The sequence below is a fragment of the Amblyomma americanum genome, chromosome 1 (assembly GCF_052857255.1).
Source record: "Amblyomma americanum isolate KBUSLIRL-KWMA chromosome 1, ASM5285725v1, whole genome shotgun sequence".
Lineage (NCBI taxonomy): Eukaryota > Metazoa > Arthropoda > Arachnida > Ixodida > Ixodidae > Amblyomma > Amblyomma americanum.
In genome coordinates, this window is record NC_135497.1 from 246,958,023 (window position 1) to 246,976,799 (window position 18,777).

Consider the following 18,777-nt stretch of genomic DNA (forward strand, 5'->3'; position numbering starts at 1 on the left):
TTCATGGTGGTCTCTCATCTTTTTCTCATCTATGTATGTCAGGGACGCATGTAGATTGCGTGATCGAGATTATAGATTCGCTTTTCTGCTGAGCGTGTTGAACAGCTTCTGATGCGGCCTCAACCAGATCCACTCATGAGCTTTAGAGAGCATGAGTCGAGGGCGCCCATTCTGACTATCGCAGCCGACGTTAGCACGGCTATTGATCTGGAACAGGACTGATGGCAGCATCTCCGTTGTAGATAAAATGTACAAGGAGTAGCGACATGCTTGTCAAGCAGTCTGATACAATGATGTGGGTGCCCTGAATGCCCGGCAGTCACATGTTTTGTTTATTAAGCTTTCCACAAAGAGGTCGAAGGTCACCACTATATTCGACACTGAATTATGGGAGGCACCTGCACAAACAGCAGGATTGAGGTATACAGTTCCCGTATGCTACAAAACCCAAAGACTGGCCACGTGCCTCGATAGTCCTCCTGAGTAGATGGGGAGCATGAGCTTGGAGCAGACATGCATTGTGCAGAATGGTGGTGAAAATGGCTGGGCGGAAGGAGCACTAAAAGTGTCTTGAACGGGTCATCTCTTATAAGCGCTTCAATGGCAATCTGAGTCCTGCAAAACTTCCCCTTGATTTTGCTCGCCTTCTTAAGTTAACTGGGTCTGCACATTTGAAAAATTATTTTGAGGAGGTCTCACTGAGGAAAAGCTGCAGTGTGTGAAGTACATTGCCTTATCGTGAATGAGGACAACCGTGAGGAGTTCTGTAGGGTAGTCGTTACTACGCACAAAATGGTAGCTTGTTTTTAGCGGACCCTGAGCAGGCATCCTGATGACCCGACTAGTCTCGCTGAGAGGTCCACCACATCCCATTTATCTGGGAGCGCCACCTCGACTGTACTCTGGTGCCAGCATACGAGACCTGCATTGGGCCACCGGGCGTGCCGTCTAACTGTCAAGGGCGGTGTTAGCAAAGACTCCGGAACTTTTTTTTTAAGGGGGGGGGGGGGTTACCGCCCCCCTTACACGCCCCCCCCCCCCCATTCTTCCGGGGCTTTCGCCAGGCAGTCGGCCTCTTACACCGCCTTCCAATCTTCCTTCTTCCTTTAGGTCTAAGAGCCACCTTCAATAAATAGACATGCCTTCACTCACTCACGTGACTCGGGAGACGTACGTTCGGACGCTAGTTGCAACAACGCGCCGCCATTTCACACCATCATTTAAATTTATTTATTTACTTCGTAAATAATTTCGTAAATAATTCCTATTTATCCGTAAATAAATAGGAATTCCTCCCAGTTGAATCTCGCAAAGCCGCCTGCATAGAGCGTTAGTCTGTCTTGCGCATCCTCTGCTCCAACATTACCTTCTTTCTATCTCCCTCAATCCTCCTAGCAAATAAGGACGATGCGTCTTTCCCGTTAATCTCAGACGCTCACCATTCCTACTACCCACAAATTTAAGGGGGTTTAACAACGTTGCGGTATGTCATGTTAAAGCACGCCGTTTCACGAATATTGTCCAACAAGAATTTTTTTCAATACGCTTGGTAGAAGATGAAGTACAGCCTCGATCGGACTAGGGCTAACCGGACGTGTTTCCAGTGTGCTCCATCAATTTTGACCATTTGGCCAGCGATTTACTGCAAGGCCATAGCCGCAGCTTTGCTGCGTACGGTGGTCTACCGCCATCTGATCGCGGACTCGTCTCACCCATAGTCGGCGACCTCCTTCGAGCTCAGGGGGCCCCGCAGCTGCAGCGAGCTACGCCTGCGATGGAACAGTGTCGTCCTCCTGGCTCTGCGTCTCCTACCAAATGTGCTGCCGAATCGACATGCCAGTCTGAAGCATCCCTCCAAGGAACCGCTCAGAAGAGAGGCCGCCCGTCGTCTCAACCTGACGCATCGCCGCTATACAAGGTGGTGGTTAAGCCGCGCGAATGCTTCGATATGTCAACTTTGTCACACCGTCTCCTTCAACCGGCCTTCGTCAAGTGCCTTGGAGAACACGGATTTCAAGGCTTCGCACTTCACCGCCGCACCAACACCGTGACCGTTTGGGTGCGCTCATTATCCGACGTCGACCGCCTCCGCGAACTGCAGACTTTACCTGCCTCAGCCTCGACCACCGTGACTGTTCAAGCTTACCTGTCATCAGGTTCAGACCTTCGGCGCTATGTCGTATCGGGTGTAGATCCAGACGTTGCACCCAAGGAACTTGTTTCTTCTTTGGATTGTTCCACACATAAGGTGGTGGAAGCTCGCTACATGGGCAGGGGAAGTACGTGTCTTGTCACTCTGCAGGGTCCTCTGTCAGCTCCGAATCGCATCTCATTTCATGGGGTCACCTTGCAACATAGCCACTACAAACCTATAGTCGTTTACTGTTATCGTTGCTTTCGGCCAGGGCATATGAAAGCGTCTTGCCCGTACCCCGCGTACACCTCAAAGGGGGCTTCTAATTCTGAGCAACATCACTGCGGCCTTTGCGGCAAGGACGATCACGACATAACTTCCAAAGACTGCCCAGTGAAGCGCCGCGCCATAGAGAAACGCCGTAAAGGTTACAAGGGTGCTCGCCGGAATCAAATGCCGGAGTTGTCAAATGATGTCTTGCCTGCATCGAACCGCTTTGCACCACTGACGCTTAGCGAAGATGACACCACCGCAGAACATGACGTTGATGAAGGGCTTACCGCCACTCAAACGGACAGTCAAGCATTGAAGAGAGGCGAAACACCTCGTGCTAAATCACCCGAAACATCAGCTCTTGAAGAGCAACCTCCAGATCACATTGCCGATCTGCGGCTTCTGGCGGAGGGGATACGAAGACTCTCCCGAGAAATAGCTTTTTCTCGCCAAGAGTCCATTCTCCATATACTCGATCATCTCCCGTGACGCAGTCAAATGCGCACACATCACTTGCTCCTGTACAACACCACAGCCTGCTCAGTTGACTTCTGTAGAGCTACTCCACTTCGTGGCGCGACAACTGCAACAACTGACAAATGTGTTGATAGCTAAACTTCCTTCTGTTCTTTAAATGTGGATTCAACATTCAACACCCAGCGATATGTGCTACAATGGAACTGCCGTGGTTTCCAGAACAAGGCAGGCGAAATCCGTCATCGAATGTGCCTAGGTAAACGTCCTCCGTGGGCGTTACTTCTACTAGAGACATGCTCTGCCCGCGCTTTCTCGCTTTACTGCCTACTCCTGCCCCCAACTCTCCCAGACAGCCGTTCCAGCACTGCCTACAGAACACATGGAAAGGCCGCCTTCTACGTAGCCACTTGTTACCCTCAGACTGAAGTTCTACTGGCGTCTTTGTGAAACAACTGGCAAGAGGTTGTGGTTCTGCTGGTTCGCTTTCCCCGCACTGACGTGATCCTTGTGTCGTGCTACATACGAGGGGCGTTCAATAAATATTTTCCCTTACCCACTTCCTTTGGCCGGAGAGCAACAAAACTTTGCAGATTTATTAGTCCTTCTCAACATAGCTGCCACCCAGGGACACACACTTCTTTCATCTTTTTATGCAGCTGTAAACACCTCGCTTGGAGAAGTCGACAGGTTGCTCCGAAAGCCATGTTGTGACTTCACAAATCAGAGTGATCATCTGGAAAATGCTTGCCCTTCAAATATGACTTCATTGTTGAATAGAGGTGGAAGTTCGATGGTGCGATGTCGGGTGAATAAGGGGGATGCGGTAGAATTTCAAAGCCGCAGCAGCGCGCTTCCATCTGGGCAACATGTGAGTTTTGAACTGGGGCATTGTGTTGCAGAAGGCGGACACCTTTGGTGACCATGCCGCGTCTCGCTTTTGATGGCCTCCCACAATTTCCGCAGCAGTGAAGCATAGTATGCCCAATAATCGTGGCACCCTTTGCTAGTAAATCCATCAAGACCACTCCGTGCTGGTCCCAAAAGGTTGTCAGCATGACCTTGCCCACCGAGAGCTGGGTGTGTGCCTGCTTTGGAGGCGGTGAGTCCAAGTGCTTCCATTGCATCGACTGGACTTTAGACTCCGGATCATAGTGCTAGACCCAGCTTTCATCCTGTTTAATCAGTCTGTTGAAAAAGTTCTCCTGGTTTCCATGGCACATGTTCAAAGGAGCCTGGGAGCAATCGACTCGTTCCTCCTTTTGGAAAGGTGTGAGCAGCCGGGGAACCCAGCGAGCGGATGCCTTACGTATATAAAGATGGTCCTGAATGATTTTTTCCACGGACCCCACACTAATCTTGACATTTTGGGCTAGGTCTCGAACGGATAGTGGCGATTTTTCAAAATGGCGGCCTCCACTTGCTGGATGGTGTGTTCATCGATAGCGGAATGGGGTCAATCGGAGCGGTTTCCACCGAAGTCCGACCACATTTGAATTGACGATGCCAGTTCTTCACTACATCATAGGATGGGGAATCCTCCCCCTCTTTTGTCTCATTGAACGTCTCCCTTGGAGTGCGGCCTTTCAAGTACGGGAACTTGATGACTGCTCTGTATTCCACTGCATTCATTATCACACCTCACACCACTTCAGCACCTGTAAAAAAAAGACCGTTAATAGTTAAAAGTTGCTCGTTGGCACGTGACCTATAGTGACTTAAGTCATTACACATGCGCCGTTTCAGCATACTGCAATAAATAGAAGTGAGTCAGGGGAAATCTTAATTGAACGCCTCTCGTACGTCCCTACAGTGGCAGAGCTCCTCGCCTACAGTTAGGATGGAAAGCTCACCTTCGCGGCGCAAGCCCGGGACGCCCTATTTTAGTTGGCGGTGATTTCAATGCCCCTCATCAGACGGGGTTATCCCTGCACTAGTGTGCGGGGAGATGCAGTACTGGACACATTTAATGAGGCAGAGTTTGTGCTTCTCAATTTCTCAGGCATCGCAACCCGCCGGTCGGATCACCACCAGTCTCATCCTTCATCTCCAGACCTAACATGGTGGTTTGGTGCACACCCTGCATCATGGGTCCGAGAGATAGACTGTTGGGGCAGCGATCACCATCCACTGCTTATCGGGTTGGATCCTGATTCACAGCGTAGCCGTAAGCGTTGTTGCCATGTCACAGAGTGGGACTTGTACAAGAGTGCACTCAATGATTTTCTGCTGTCAGCGCCATCGGATCTGCAGAAAGCGTTGTGTGCAGCGCTTCAAAATGCCACTCTGTTCAAGTTGGCTGGAGGAAAGACGGCCTAGTCCAGATCTGCACCTTCTTCGACTCTGGGCAGTGCCACATATATTAAGGAGCCTAAATTAAAATTTAAAGGAAGAAGGTGCGAAGAAGACGACGCGAATTAACCGAAGAATAAAGAAGAGGAAGAAGAAGCATTCGTTGAGGTGGAGAGAGATGATTGGTGGAGAAGCATACGATGACATGGAGAGAGATGATTGGTGGAGAAGAGAAGAAGACGACGACAAGGCTTACGTGGACTAACACCGAGGCTATAAAAGGGCGAGCGAGAGCGAGGCACGGGGGAGAACAGCAGAGAAGCGGAGGCTCCGGCGGGTCAGGGACACTTTGGCTGGAAGAGAGCGACGCCGGCTACTGCTCCGGTGAGCTCGCGTTCTACGACTCCGCTTCGTGGACTTCCTGCCGTGCCTGAGCCCGTTCCGGGGAGTCAACAGAGGACGCTACCACCTGCTACGGCCAGGGCTGTCTCCAGCGCTGTTGCAACCCATCCGGGTGGTGCCCCAACGCCAACAACACCGGCATCACCTCCACGGGCGCTTGGACCGGGAGTAGAGTGTACTAGAATGTTTTGAGTGGAAGGAGCGGAGACCGGTTCTATTGTTAGCCGCGGCCCCGCTTGTGTAGAAAGTTGCGGCGGCGCTGTCGTCGCCCGCACTTGAAGAGCCTTGCTTGCTGGGAACGGTCGTCGTGCTTTCTTCTGGAAGTTCTTGCTATCGAGAAATCTCTGCTGGCCTGCTCTTCGCCTGTGATGCCTGCCAAGCGACGGCTTAATCACTGCTACGCGCCAGGGTGCAAGACGGGATATGCTCGAACTGGCCCACCCAAGCCCACAGCAATTCCTAATAACTTCAAGTTCCTCAATTATTACAATCCGGTAAAGAGCCTGGCTGTGTCAAATGTTCCTGGGGTCGTGGTTAGCTCGCTTCTATCATGCAAGGACCCGGCGGCAGGTTCTCACAAGCAGCAGAAACTTCTTGATATGCTGATCCACACGGGTAATCTTGATGAAGCAGAAAGAGCTCTTAACAACAAAGAAGCTATGACAGAAAATTCTTATAACAATCAGAGGAGTGACCCAAGGCTCACTTACTACATTGCGGGGTGTGTTGAAAGAAGGTGTATCTTGAAAACAAAATGTCGTGTGTGCATGGATCAGCTTCTTTTACCAGCTCCCGGTGGCAAAAATTTGAATGCTGCCACATTTACAAAAGCATGCGATTTTGGTGGCTTGCTCAACCCCGCACTGAGCCTGTTCAAGTTCATGAGTCAGCTTGAGGACGTTTTCACAGGTTGTTTTAGCTATGGAGAACTGCATCACGACAGCATCATGATTGTGCTTGCTCTTCTGAACACGACGGGCATGAACCGTATTGAATGCGATCAGCACTTCAAGGAGCTCGCCTCAAATGTGACGGTTTTATCTTGTAACCAGAATACATTTTTTTTTGTCAAAGGTCTCAACATGTCTTGTGACTTCGCCCGAAGGAAAGCACAGCAGCATTTATAAAGTTTAACCGTGTGTAGCAAATTGAGATGGAAGATTTTGTTGAGGACTGAGTGGGGCACAGTATATGTAAATAAAATTAGTTGTGTCATGCATATTCGTGTATTTTTTTTTCTAAGTGGGGGGAGGGGTGGGGTGCGGCTACTGTTGCCGTAAGACTGGGTCGCCGTGCACAAAGAGTTCCGGAACAATTTTTGGCGCTTCTTTCAAGTTCCTGGAAAGTTGGATTTAGATACATGAAATTGAACTGCACTTTTACTTGGTACAGCCTTTGTCAAGAGCTCAGAGCTCACGGGGTTTGCTTCTAGGGTGTATAGTGGGGCTCCTGTAGCACATTTGGGCGTTCAGCCCATTGGAGGTAACGAGACAAAAATCTTACCTTCCGGAGATATGGAACGCTGGAAATGCATTAATTACGAGCTATGCAGTGTGGCTCGGAAGTGAACTCCGTCGGCTCTAAATTTTTTACAAAGGCTCTACTTGCACTGATGCTGCGAGTAAGTCCACTAGCTCGCCCTTCTAAAAAACTACGTGCTTTAAACGACGACAACGAAAGTGTTTCATGTAACCGCGGCACGCTCCTCGCCCAACCCTGGCTTATTCCCCGTCGTGGGTGTGTGCCATATCATTAACACAACAACATCGCAGTCACTGCATTCCGCTATAGGCTCTTACGGAATTCCGTGTCGGAGCCTCGTGCAAACTAAACAAGATCGTGGATGTACACGGGGGAGGGAGCTCCTGTGTAAATTTCACTTACTGCTATGCATTGTTTTGGAGTTTTTTATGGGGTGCGTGAGGTCATAGAGCATTTGCATAATTAATTTTACTAAAGAGGAACGATGCATTAATTTGAACATCACGCGGGCATTACGCAGCGACTTCCGTGCGCGGCAGCAAACGGCAGGCTGACAGCGAAGACGCATTCAAGTGCGGTTGACTGCAGCGCCACCGCCAACTTCCACGCTCACCGGCCCTCTCCGCGGCGGCTGGTCGCGCCACTCAAAACATTCTAGTACACTCTACCGGGAGCTTGTACGAGGCAGCCAGCGACACCAGTCCAAGCACGGCGAACGCCGCCTCGACGCCGCCTACTGGAACCATACAACGCCGCAGTCACACCGAACCAACCGTGAGCACGAACGCCGACCGCTAATAGTAGAACATAGTAGTAGACGCTAGTAGCAGTGTGTCCGGGTCGTGTATATTTATAGTCTTTGTGTTTTGTGTTAGTTTTGTGTTCTAGTGTGCGTGCCACGTAGGGTGTATTAAATGTGCGTTTGTGTGGGTACACCCGTCGCCTAGTCCATCCTTTCGGTCTGAGTGTTCTCCGGAGAGATCCTTGACAGGCAGGCCGTAGTCGGGCAGAGCTGGCGATCACTAGAGACCCATCTTCGCTGCAACGCCGAAGCACATTGCAGCGTTTAACAGCTGCGGCACGCCGTCATGAAAAGCGCCTTTCTCGCTAGCGATGGCAAGACTGGCGCGCGTTTCTTGGCTCATCGTCAACGACTGCATATAAACCTCATTTCTAAACCTCATTTTGAATGTCCTGTGCCTGACGACATCAACGACTTATTCCTTGCACGCTATGCGGAATAAACGAGCAGATACCTCACTATCATATTTCAGAAGTCGTTATCCAGCGCCACTGTTCCGACCTCGTGGAAGCTCGCGAAAGCTGTTCCTTTGCATAAATCGGGCAATGCGCAATAATTATCAAATTATAGACCAATCTCGCTCACATCGCATTGTTTCAAGCTTCTAGAGCACATCACTTTCAAACATATCATGGAGTTCCTTGAAGCTAACAACATTCTGAGTGATTTTCAGCACTGCTTTCGCCGTGGCTACAGCGCCATTTCGCAATCAAATGAGTTCACTCACGATGTCACTCATTCTCTTGATCTCGGTAATCAGATTGAGGCTATATTCGTTGACCTATCAAAAGCATTTGACACAGTTCCTCACTCAAAACTCCTACAAAATCTCAACACCATACGGAACAATCCGAGCGTTGTCAACTGGATTGCCAGTTTCCTTTCTTTTCGTTCGCAGTACGTATCCTTCAACTCGGGTACCTCTTCTACAGTGGATGTCTCGTCAGGTGTTCCTCAAGGGTCAGTTTTAGGGCCACTTCTTTTCCTTCTGTACATTAATGATCTCCCTTCTGGCATATGTACTAAAATTCGCTAATGTGCAGACGATTGCATGCTGTGCCACCCCATCACCTCCACTCAGGATCACGCCTTTTGAAGTAATTATTTTGCTAGCTTCTATCAGTGGTGCGACACGTTTGAGATTAAAATTAACTTCACTAAAACGATCTCCATGTCTTATAGCAAATCGTTTCCTTCTCTTTTCACATATTCGTTTAATGGCGTGTTCTTAAATAAAGTAATCGAATATGAATACCTCGGACTGTTTTTCACGGCCAACATGTCTTGGTTGAAGCATATCAATCTAGCATGCAGTAAAGCAGTTCAGAGACTCGGGTATCTGCGACGCACTTTACGTGCAGCAGCACGTCATACAAAGCTTCTAGCTGACAAAACGCTAATCCGACGGCTTACCGAATACGGCTCAGTTGTCTGGAATCCGTATCAGCAAGTATACTGCGATAAAATGGAATCTGTCCAGAAGAAGGTAATTCGTTTTATCTATTGTCGCTATGAAGGAGAATTTTCGCCCTCGTCTAATCTTAGCGCATTGTCTCAACTCCGCTTTCAACACGCCGGTACATCAAGGGTCTCAAATATATTTACACGATCATTTACTCACCACGCCTTATGACAGCGAACACCCATGTTACCTTTTCTACTGCATTATCTACTAGGCGCCACCACTGTTTAAACATTTCTCCACTTTACGCACGGGTGGACACGTACAAATTCAGTTTCTTCCCACGTGCCATCGTGTGCTGGAACTCCCTGCCTAAGAGATAAAGACGGCACTCACACCGGTCCATCAGCGCCCAAGCCGCCGCCTCCGCGGTGAGACACCTGAGTTCGGGCCTCTTGACAACCCGACGAGGAAGACGCAGCCTCGACCGACGGTCCCACCGGAAATGGCCACAAACAGTAGGTTCCCGGCACCCATCCTCTACCACACGCCGCGAACACCGCCATCTTTTCACGGCGACGTGTACGAAGATGCGGAAGACTGGCTGGACACCTTCGAGCGGGTCGCCCGCTACAACGGTTGGAGCGACGACCGTAAGCTCCATAATGTGTATTTTGCGCTCGAGGACTCCGCTAGGACATGGTACGAGAACCACGAGAGCAACCTGTCCACCTGGGAGACATTTCGCCAAAATCTCATAGCTACATTCCCCAACGCAGACCGCCGGGAGAAAGCTGAAGCTGCGCTTCGCTCCCGTAACCAGCGGACTAACGAAAGCGTCCGCATGTATGTAGAGGACATGACGCGCCTCTTCAATCGTGCTGACCCATCCATGGGGGAGGAGACGAAGCTTCGCCACCTCATGCGCGGGGTCAAGCAGGAACTTTTCGCCGGTCTTGTGCGCAGTCCACCGCGTACTGTTGCCGAATTCCTCATGGAAGCGACTACCATGGACACGACACTCCTGCAAGGAGCCCGGCAATACAATCGGGATGTAAGCACGCTTGGTCCCGCTGTTTCTTCGATGCCGCTAGGGAGTGATGCGGCCGTTTTACGGGACCTAATCAGGTCGATCGTCAGGGAGGAATTACAAGCCCTCTAGCTGCCTCCCAGCGCACCGTCTGTTACATCGCTGTCTGAAGTCGTCCGGGACGAGGTGCGCCTAGCAGCACAGCGGCAACAACTGCCTGAGATCCCAAGACAGACTGAGGTCAGACCAACCTATGCATCTGTCCTCTGCCGGGCCCCAACGCCAGGCTACGACGTGAATACCGCGACTCACGCAGCGCAGCAGTCTGGTCTTTCCCGTGTGCCTGCTCGACCAGCTTATCAGCGGCCACGGAAGTGTGAAGTGTGGCGTGCACCGGACCGGCGGCCCCTTTGCTACCACTGTGGTGAGGCGGGACATCTTTACAGGGCCTGCCCGTACCGCCGAGTGGGTCTGCGTGGTTTCGCGCCCGACGACCCTTGCCCCCGGAATGGCGAACGACCATTCGAAATTGAAGCTCATCTGTCGGCCCGTCAGAGGCCTGGGACATACGGTCGCCACGATCCTATGTCGTCATCTCCGCTGCGTTACCGTTCCCCAAGCCCTCGCCGAGACGCCGGCTACCCTGAGCGGCGTTCTCCCAGTCCACGCCGGGAAAACTAATTCCAGCGGTCTCCGGAGGCAAGGCCGCTGCTGTCGGGAAAACTGAAGATCCTCCGCCGCCGATATACCGATACGCGGATTCCTCACCGGGGCAGGGTAGCGACAGCATCCGACGCGCTACTTCTGATTTGCATGTGACGATTGACGGAACTGACACCATTGAGCAAAGTTTTGACACCATGGTTGGGCCCTAGCATTCGCACGGCTGGAGGTCACCTCATTAGCCCGGCCGGAAGGTGCACAGCCCGAGTCGGCATCCGCGGTTTCGTCTACGTGGGTGAATTCGTCGTGTTGAGCGAGTATTCGAGAGATTTGATCCTGGGCCTCGACTTTTTACAGGCAAACGGTGCTGTGATCGATCTACACGAGGCACGAGTCACATTTTCGACGAAGCAAGCCGTGGCGCACAGTAACACAGAAGGCCCAGGAGTCAACGCTCTGCGTATAGTCGAAGACGACGTAATGCTGCCACCACGGTCCAGTGTGCTGGTGTTAGTGAGGAACGACTCGTTTCACGACTACGAAGGTATTGCGGACAGTCACCCTTCGCTGTTGCTCGAGAAGGGTGTGGCTATCGCGCGCGGTCTTGTTGAACTGAATGACGGCTGTGCGACAGTTTTTCTGACGAATTTCACGAACGAAATTCAGCACCTCGCCAAGGGAACGGCCGTCGCCTTCCTCGACGACGTGGATAGGTTGCCGAATCTGTGCCCCGTACAGGTGAATCTTCACGACGATGCCGCACCAAGTAACGCCCTTCAGAAGGTTAAAATCAACCCGGAGTTGTCACCTCATCAGAAGAACCTTCTGTCGTCGCTGCTACTTGATTTTAAAGATTGCTTCGCGGCGAGCTCCAAGGTCGGACGTACGCCGGTATAGCCAAGCATCGCATTGTCACCGATTCGGCCAAGCCACCAGTTTGTCAGCGTCCATACCGCGTTTCGCCTAAAGAGCGCGAAGCTATTAGGACGCAAGTCGATGAAATGCTTGCAGACGACGTTATACAGCCGTCAACAAGTCCGTGGGCGTCGCCGGTGGTCCTGGTGAAAAAGAAAGACAACACGTTGCGATTCTGTGTTGATTACAGGAAACTGAATAATGTTACCAAAAGGACGTATACCCACTCCCGAGGATCGATGATGCCCTTGACCGACTCCGGGACGCCAGGTTCTTCTCTTCCTTAGATCTGAAAAGCGGATATTGGCAGACCGAGGTGGACGAGCGAGACCGCGAGAAAACGACTTTCGTGACACCCGACGGTCTGTACGAATTTAAGGTGCTCCCGTTTGGACTTTGCTCCGCTCCGGCCACATTTCAACGCATGATGGACACTGTTTTAGCTGGTTTGAAGTGGCAGACGTGCCTTGTGTACCTGGACGACGTGGTCATCTTTTCGTCTAGCTTCGAACAAACTTGCAGCGATTGCGCATTGTCCTTCAAGCTCTTCAGTCTGCACAACTAACTATCAAGCCAGAGAAATGCTATTTCGCCTTCGAGGAGCTCCGTTTCTTAGGACATGTTGTCAGCGCACAAGGTGTTCTTCCAGACCCCGACAAGACTTCCGCCGTCTCCAGTTTCCCACGCCCAACCGACAAGAAGGCCCTCCGACGTTTTTTGGGCCTCTGCTCGTATTACCGCCGCTTTGTTAAAGATTTTTCTCGCCTAGCTGAGCCATTGACTGCCTTGACTCGAGATGACACACCCTTCGTATGGGGAAGTGCCCAAGACGCAGCCTTCGAGGAACTCCGCTGCCGCCTTCAAAGTCCACCAATACTAACTCATTTTGACGAGAATGCAGAGACTGATGTCCACACTGACGCCAGCAATGTCGGCCTCGGAGCGATCCTCGTACAGTGGCAGGACGGCGCAGAGCGAGTAATCGCTTACGCGAGCCGCACACTTTCTCGATTGGAACGGAACTATTCGACGACCGAAAAAGAGTGCCTTGCCGTCATCTGGGCTCTGAGTAAGTTTCGACCTTACATCTACGGCCGACCGTTTCGTGTTGTCAGCGATCATCACTCGCTATGCTGGCTGGCCAGCATTCAAGACCCTTCTGGCCGGTTGGCCAGATGCAGCCTCCGTTTACAGGAGTACGACGTTACGGTCGTCTATAAATCGGGTCGGCAGCACCAGGACGCGGACTGTTTATCACGAGCGCCCGTGGAACCGGCTACGCAAGACATCCCCGAAGATTGCCCTGTTCTTTGTGCCATTAGCATCTCCCGTATGGCGCAATATTATATTGTATACAATATTATATTGTATTTTGTTTGTACTTTTTATGTATGCACTCTTGCATTTATGAACATATTTACTCTTTTCATGGATTATATATCCCCACTCCTGCAATAGCCCCTGGGTGGCCGCAGTATGAGTAAATAAATAAATACATTAAATAAATAAATATGGTGCACCTTTCGTCTCAGGGAAATCGGCAAGCGTTCAAAAGACTCCGCAAGTTCAGCATGTCTTGCTTCGAGACAGCCGCCTACTCAGTTCGCTTCAGAGGTCATCAGATCTTTATTTCCAGCTTTCGACCAACACCACCGCCGTTCATCTGCCCGAACACATTGAAGGTATGGAGTCCAGTTCATCATGGCCGAGTTTCTTGCAGCTATAGATGAAACGAAACTGTGTACACTTCCCGGACCGGATGGACTTACGTATGGGGTTTTAATTAATATCGAAGGCCCGGCAATGGAGTGGTTACTTGAAGCCCTGAACACAATTTGGATATCCGGAGACGTCCCAACTTCATGGAAACACGCTGAAGTGGTGCCGATACCTAAGTCCGGAAAGGATCCTAGCATGGTTAAGCAAACTCGCTCGATAGCGCTTACGTCCGCTCTTTGTAGGCTCTTAGGACGAACGATAGCTACGCGGCTCTCATTGCTGGAACGGTATAAATGGTACCACCCGGCTCAGATTGGCTTTCGGCCTCACTTGGGCACAGAGGATGGACTGGACTACCTATTAAGCACGGTGCTGTTCGGAGGCAGATCTCGCAAAATCCGCACGCTTCTAACCATGGACGTTCACAAGGCGTTTGGCAACATAAGCCATGGACTCAGCGATCTTGGCCATTTTACCACCCCAGCCGACCACCGGACACTCCACCTGGACCCATGGGCCCCGATACCGCGCCTTGTTGGCATTCATAGCCGACACCGGCTTGCATATATACATATAACTATCTTATGCAGAAGCGCATGTTTGCGCAATTAAAAAAAGAAGCCTAGCTTTCTGTAGTCAATATGTGAATTTCAGCCTGTTCGTGCTTTTTCCTCTCCTCTCTTCACTTTTGCAGGCTGGAAGGTCGCCGCTTCTCCACCGGCCCCACTTCCGGGGGCGGAGCATTCTGATCCGCCGGAGCTACGCGACTTATTGGCTGCGGCCATGGTAGCGCCCTGACACATGGAAGAAGGTAACCAATAGCCGTCTCTCAAATTGTCGGAGGAGGGAGGGGCGAGCATGAAAAAGTCGCCGGGAAGGGCTCGCCATCTTTCGCGCGTGATTGTGGGTTCTCTGTGGCGAGTAGGGGTGTACACGTATTACTTGGTTCAGGTGTTCATGACAACACAACTCAATGATTGAGGAAGTTTATGAGCTCTGCTTGGAAGCTGTTTCAGAGCCCCTTTAATAGGGTGTCTAGACAACCTTACTTAACCGCTACTCTTGCGCGCCTGCCAGCCTATCTTGCCTATAGCCACCCTCACTGCTTTCACTGCCAACTTAGGTATGACCTCAGAATGCACGCACTCGATCCTATCCAGTTCACAGCCCCGACTTCTCCGCTTACCACCACCGCCTGTTAGAATGGCACGCGTGAGCCGCTGCACCCATGGCACGGTAATGCACTCTCTGGCCCCTGCTGGTTCAAGTGCTGGACTCGCCTCGGTTCCCGTGGCGCAGTACTTAGCGCGCGAAAATAAATGTCCCCTTCTTGACCTCACCAGCGCTCACAGGGCCTGACGTCCACCTCGGAGTTCTTCGCAGCGAGCCTCCCTTCGTCGGTCAGCGGACCGCGAAGCACAATGGCTGAGCGTGTGTCCAGACTGGGAGCGAAGGCTCGGTTCACGTCGTCAGCCTTCTACTCGGCTTTAAAATGTTTTATCCTTTCCTCTGTCGCCGGCGGGTCATACATATGACGGAGCGTTGTTTGAATTAAACGAGCTTTCGGTAAACCAATTGAACATGTTCAGCCCTCGTTGCAACATGTGGGCCTTCCACAGGTTCATGTCCCGTCCAATGGGGAGAATAGTGTAAAAAGGTTCTTGATCACGATGAGGCTGCATCAGCTGTTGCATGCTACAGGAATTTTAAATGAACTGCAGGATGGCTTGAAACAAAATTGCATCTTTGGAGTTAATAAAATAGTGTTCGATGGTTTCTAGTACGTCGCGCAGACGGCAGTTAACAAACGGGACAAAATAACCTTTTTCGATTAAGGCAGGCTTTAACTGACCTTCGTTGTTTTAAAGGCAGTTTTATCGGCTCTCGCCGATCCTTCCTTGACCTGCCAGTGTATGGCTCATATTCGCAGTGCCGATACTTGACGCTGAAGCCCTGCGTGTCCTCACGCATTTTTTCGCTGCCTTTAACCTTACGATGCAAGCTGCCTCTGCACGTGTAAATACACTGCCGCAATATGCTGTCAGGAGCCGAAAGTTCTGCCCAAGCAAGCTGGTCACACGTGCGGCGATGACGTTGGCCATGACATGCGCCGCTGTAAAAAAAAAATGGAGGTGGCACTTAAGCTCCGCCTTAAGGATATGACGCGAACGCGTTATTGGGTTAATGCCCATATATGTGAAATTGGTCATTCTCAACTTTGCATTCATAGGTCCCTGGGAGTCCTCACACCGCTCCTTGCACCATGGTGCTATGCGATGCCACTACCCTGCGATGGCAGGTGCTGCCACCGGTGGGTCTTGTGCGACCCAGGTTGCTCTTCCCGAGCAACCTCTCGCGGTCCACCATGAATTTAACTGCCACCTGCCAGGGTGGTTAGTTTGCTCACAATACGGTGGGTTGTGATGACGCCGCAAGGTCACGTGACCTAGGTAGCCAACCTAGGTTGTTTCTCCAGAGGTGGCTGCCTGGCCTGCCCTACGCCACCCTATTTATCACTCACAACGCTGCCGCCGACGACGCCGGATTCTCTGCACAACGGGAGACTTAACGCTATCGCCTTAATACAGCAGCCTTAACAGCTGCGGTGGGAGAGGGGCACCGACGCTCCAGACTCAGGCAGTTGCCACAGTAAAAGAATTGAAAACTGGCGAAAGGAGGCCAAGCGCATGACAAAGGTTTGTGCCTTGAGGACCGACGATGCGGCGCCACGGAAGAATGCCGCGCTTCCACTATCTCACGCTGCAGCTGGCCGGGAGTTGAAGAAGAAGTTCACGGACACAATCGTTTTGTTTTCACAGAGCACAAGTTCACAAACAATGTGATGTATGCCAGAGGCATGGGGTGTACGTGAGGGAGATCTGCTGGAAGAGCCGGAGAGAGTACCCCCTTCTCTTTCTCTCTCTATGAACACATTAACACATACTTCATCCCTATCTACATTCACATTCCTTGCATATATAGATACTGTCGGAATTTTCGCGCACATTTTTACGTGGTCTTGCAGGAGACTAAAGACAGTTCGCATTATCACGCAAAATGAGTGCACCAATACATTAGTTGGACAACTAGTATATATACTGAAAGAATGAGTGGGTGGCACCAGATGCGTACTTTTGTCTTGGTAAGCTGTTCTGTGCATGTTGTTCCTGGCCCTCACACATGAATTACTCGTGCGATAAAGCAGGAAATGACAACAGTGAGGGCTTATGGACGTATTTAACTTTGCCTGAAAATCTAATTGCGTTCGTTTGAGCAAACACTGATAGTGAGGCACAGTATGGCATGTGCGGCGTTTAACGTCCCGACGTCGCACGCAGGCTGTTAGGAACGCCGTTGTGGAGGGTTCCGCATTGATTGATTTCGACCAGCTGCAGTTCTTTAACGTACACTGACAACGAACAACACACTGCAGTTTTTGCATTTCTCCTCCAGCGAAATGCGGCCACCGGGGCCGCGATTCCATCCTGTGACCTTTTTTTATTATCCTATAAATAAATTATTTTGTAAACTTTCAAGCGCTTTACTCACCGTGTATTATACTATAGCTTATGGAACAGAATTAGCGGGAACTGTTGCATTAGTGCTCAAAAGCTGCTTCTGCTTCATGTTTTCCGTCTCCTTGTTTTTTTATAAAAGTCTGTTGAGATCGATATTGGTCGAGTGGCGGGTGTTGTGCAAACTCCAGTGTCGCTTGTCACGGCTTTGATGTGCGGTTCCACTATATCGGTCGTTGTTTTCAGCTGCACTAATACCATCACCATGGTCACAAAAGAAGAAAAAAAAATACCCTGCCCCGCTCACTCCCTCTGACCCAGTTGTTAGCGAGCCCCCCGTGTTTCGCGGCGAGAACGATTTTGCCTTCGTGCAAGTCGGCAGCGACATGGTGCCGCAACATTAAAACGACATCGATCACGAACTCGAAGCGGGCGTGTGGTGCAAGCCGTTCGTTCCGTCCCTTTCGCCATTTGATAAGAGCGTAGAGCCGGCGAGGCAGTGGGCAGACGCCGCGCGTGCGTGGACCGGCCTTCCGAGAAGTCGTTCCCTCTCGCAAACTCTTGCTCGAGTCGATTTCCGCATCGCGCATAATTACACTCTTTCCAGCGTCCATCCAAGTCGATTTGCGCTGCGGCTTAACGCAAGGGATTCGCGCGGCCTTGGGCCAGAGCCAAAAAAAGAACTCGCCGTCTAGAAAAGTCTACGCTCCGCGGACTATCGCGGCGGACACGCATGAAGAGTGGCGAGAGACGCGGACGCACATTGTGAGTTCGGCACTGAAGCAGCGGCACTTGGCTCTCAGTCGGCACGGGCGCTCGTTTCCGCAAGCAACCGAAGGAAGAGCAGGAGCCAGTGTGCGGGTACATCGTGGGAGACATTTTGAGGCGCAAGCATTGGCCTGCGTAGACTGGTATGTCCCACAATTCTGCATCGTGATTCGCAAAACTTCTCTTGTTCTTCGTCGGCGTTGGGTTTCTGCTTTTCTATCATCGTCCCTGGTCAATTAAGTACAGATTTTCCGTGCGAGAATTTTCATGAATGTGGCCCTTGGTAGGATGTTCTTCAATGCATAAAGGTCCGACATTTCTTAATTCTTCGAGTCATACAAAAAAAAAAAACTTTTCACATTTCCAACTACTCGCGTTGACGCTATCAACCGAAGCTTTCACATCACGATTCGTGTTCGTTTTTGCGTTTTTGTAAGCGAATGTTACTCGCCGAATTGGAGCAAAAGTGAATGAAATTATTTGAGCCCAACAACATGAACAGACTTAATGGGACTGGAAAGAGGTGTATATGAGCCGCACAAGCTGTTAAAGAAGTGTCACAAGGAAGAGCGAGAAACGAAGCGGTCGTTGCTTTCTTGTCAGTGCAAGATGTCTGTTTCAGAAAACGAATAGCTCTTCAACTGCTTGGTTCGCCTGTTCTGATTTCCATCAAGAATGTCTGGTCGCAATGCATGAACGCGTGGTTGGTTTGAAGCCTGACGTGCTTTTTTACACCCGTACTACAGTATAGTCTGTCGCACACACTTTTGCATGGACGCAGGAGCGGTTTGATGTAGCCGCGGAAAGCTTGCGACAGTGAGCTACGACGCGCTGCTACGGATGAGAATGCAGTCAATTAAGCTTGCAGAAATTGCGCACCGGCCTCAACGGTTTCCCGTGAGAAAA

At 51.0% G+C, this 18,777-nt stretch overlaps 2 protein-coding genes across 2 annotated transcripts in view; both read left to right on the forward strand.

Annotated features, from left to right (window-relative positions):
* Nucleotides 1–3,937: 3,937 nt before the first annotated feature.
* LOC144116559 (uncharacterized) lies at nt 3,938–14,388 on the forward strand. The gene is made up of 3 exons (XM_077651210.1): nt 3,938–3,983; nt 7,646–7,831; nt 14,283–14,388. Exons 1-3 carry the CDS (start codon nt 3,938–3,940, stop codon nt 14,384–14,386), a joined length of 336 nt encoding a protein of 111 aa, XP_077507336.1. The 3' UTR covers nt 14,387–14,388.
* A 3,414-nt stretch (nt 14,389–17,802) lies between these two features.
* The window catches only part of LOC144114888 (aldo-keto reductase family 1 member B1-like), a 69,057-nt gene continuing 68,082 nt past the window's right edge, over nt 17,803–18,777 (forward strand). The window contains exon 1 of the mRNA XM_077648897.1: nt 17,803–18,014. The gene's annotated coding sequence lies outside the window, so the exon portion shown is untranslated. The remainder of the gene's footprint in view (nt 18,015–18,777) is intronic.

Coding starts and splice junctions, on each gene's coding strand:
- LOC144116559 (XM_077651210.1), top strand. CDS start 3,938: ATGACCTTGCCCACCGAGAGCTGGGTGTGTGCCTGCTTTGGAGGCG. Junction 3,984..7,645: donor GTGTGCCTGCTTTGGAGGCG/GTGAGTCCAAGT, acceptor GGTTGACTGCAG/CGCCACCGCCAACTTCCACG. Junction 7,832..14,282: donor GCAGTCACACCGAACCAACC/GTGAGCACGAAC, acceptor TCACTTTTGCAG/GCTGGAAGGTCGCCGCTTCT.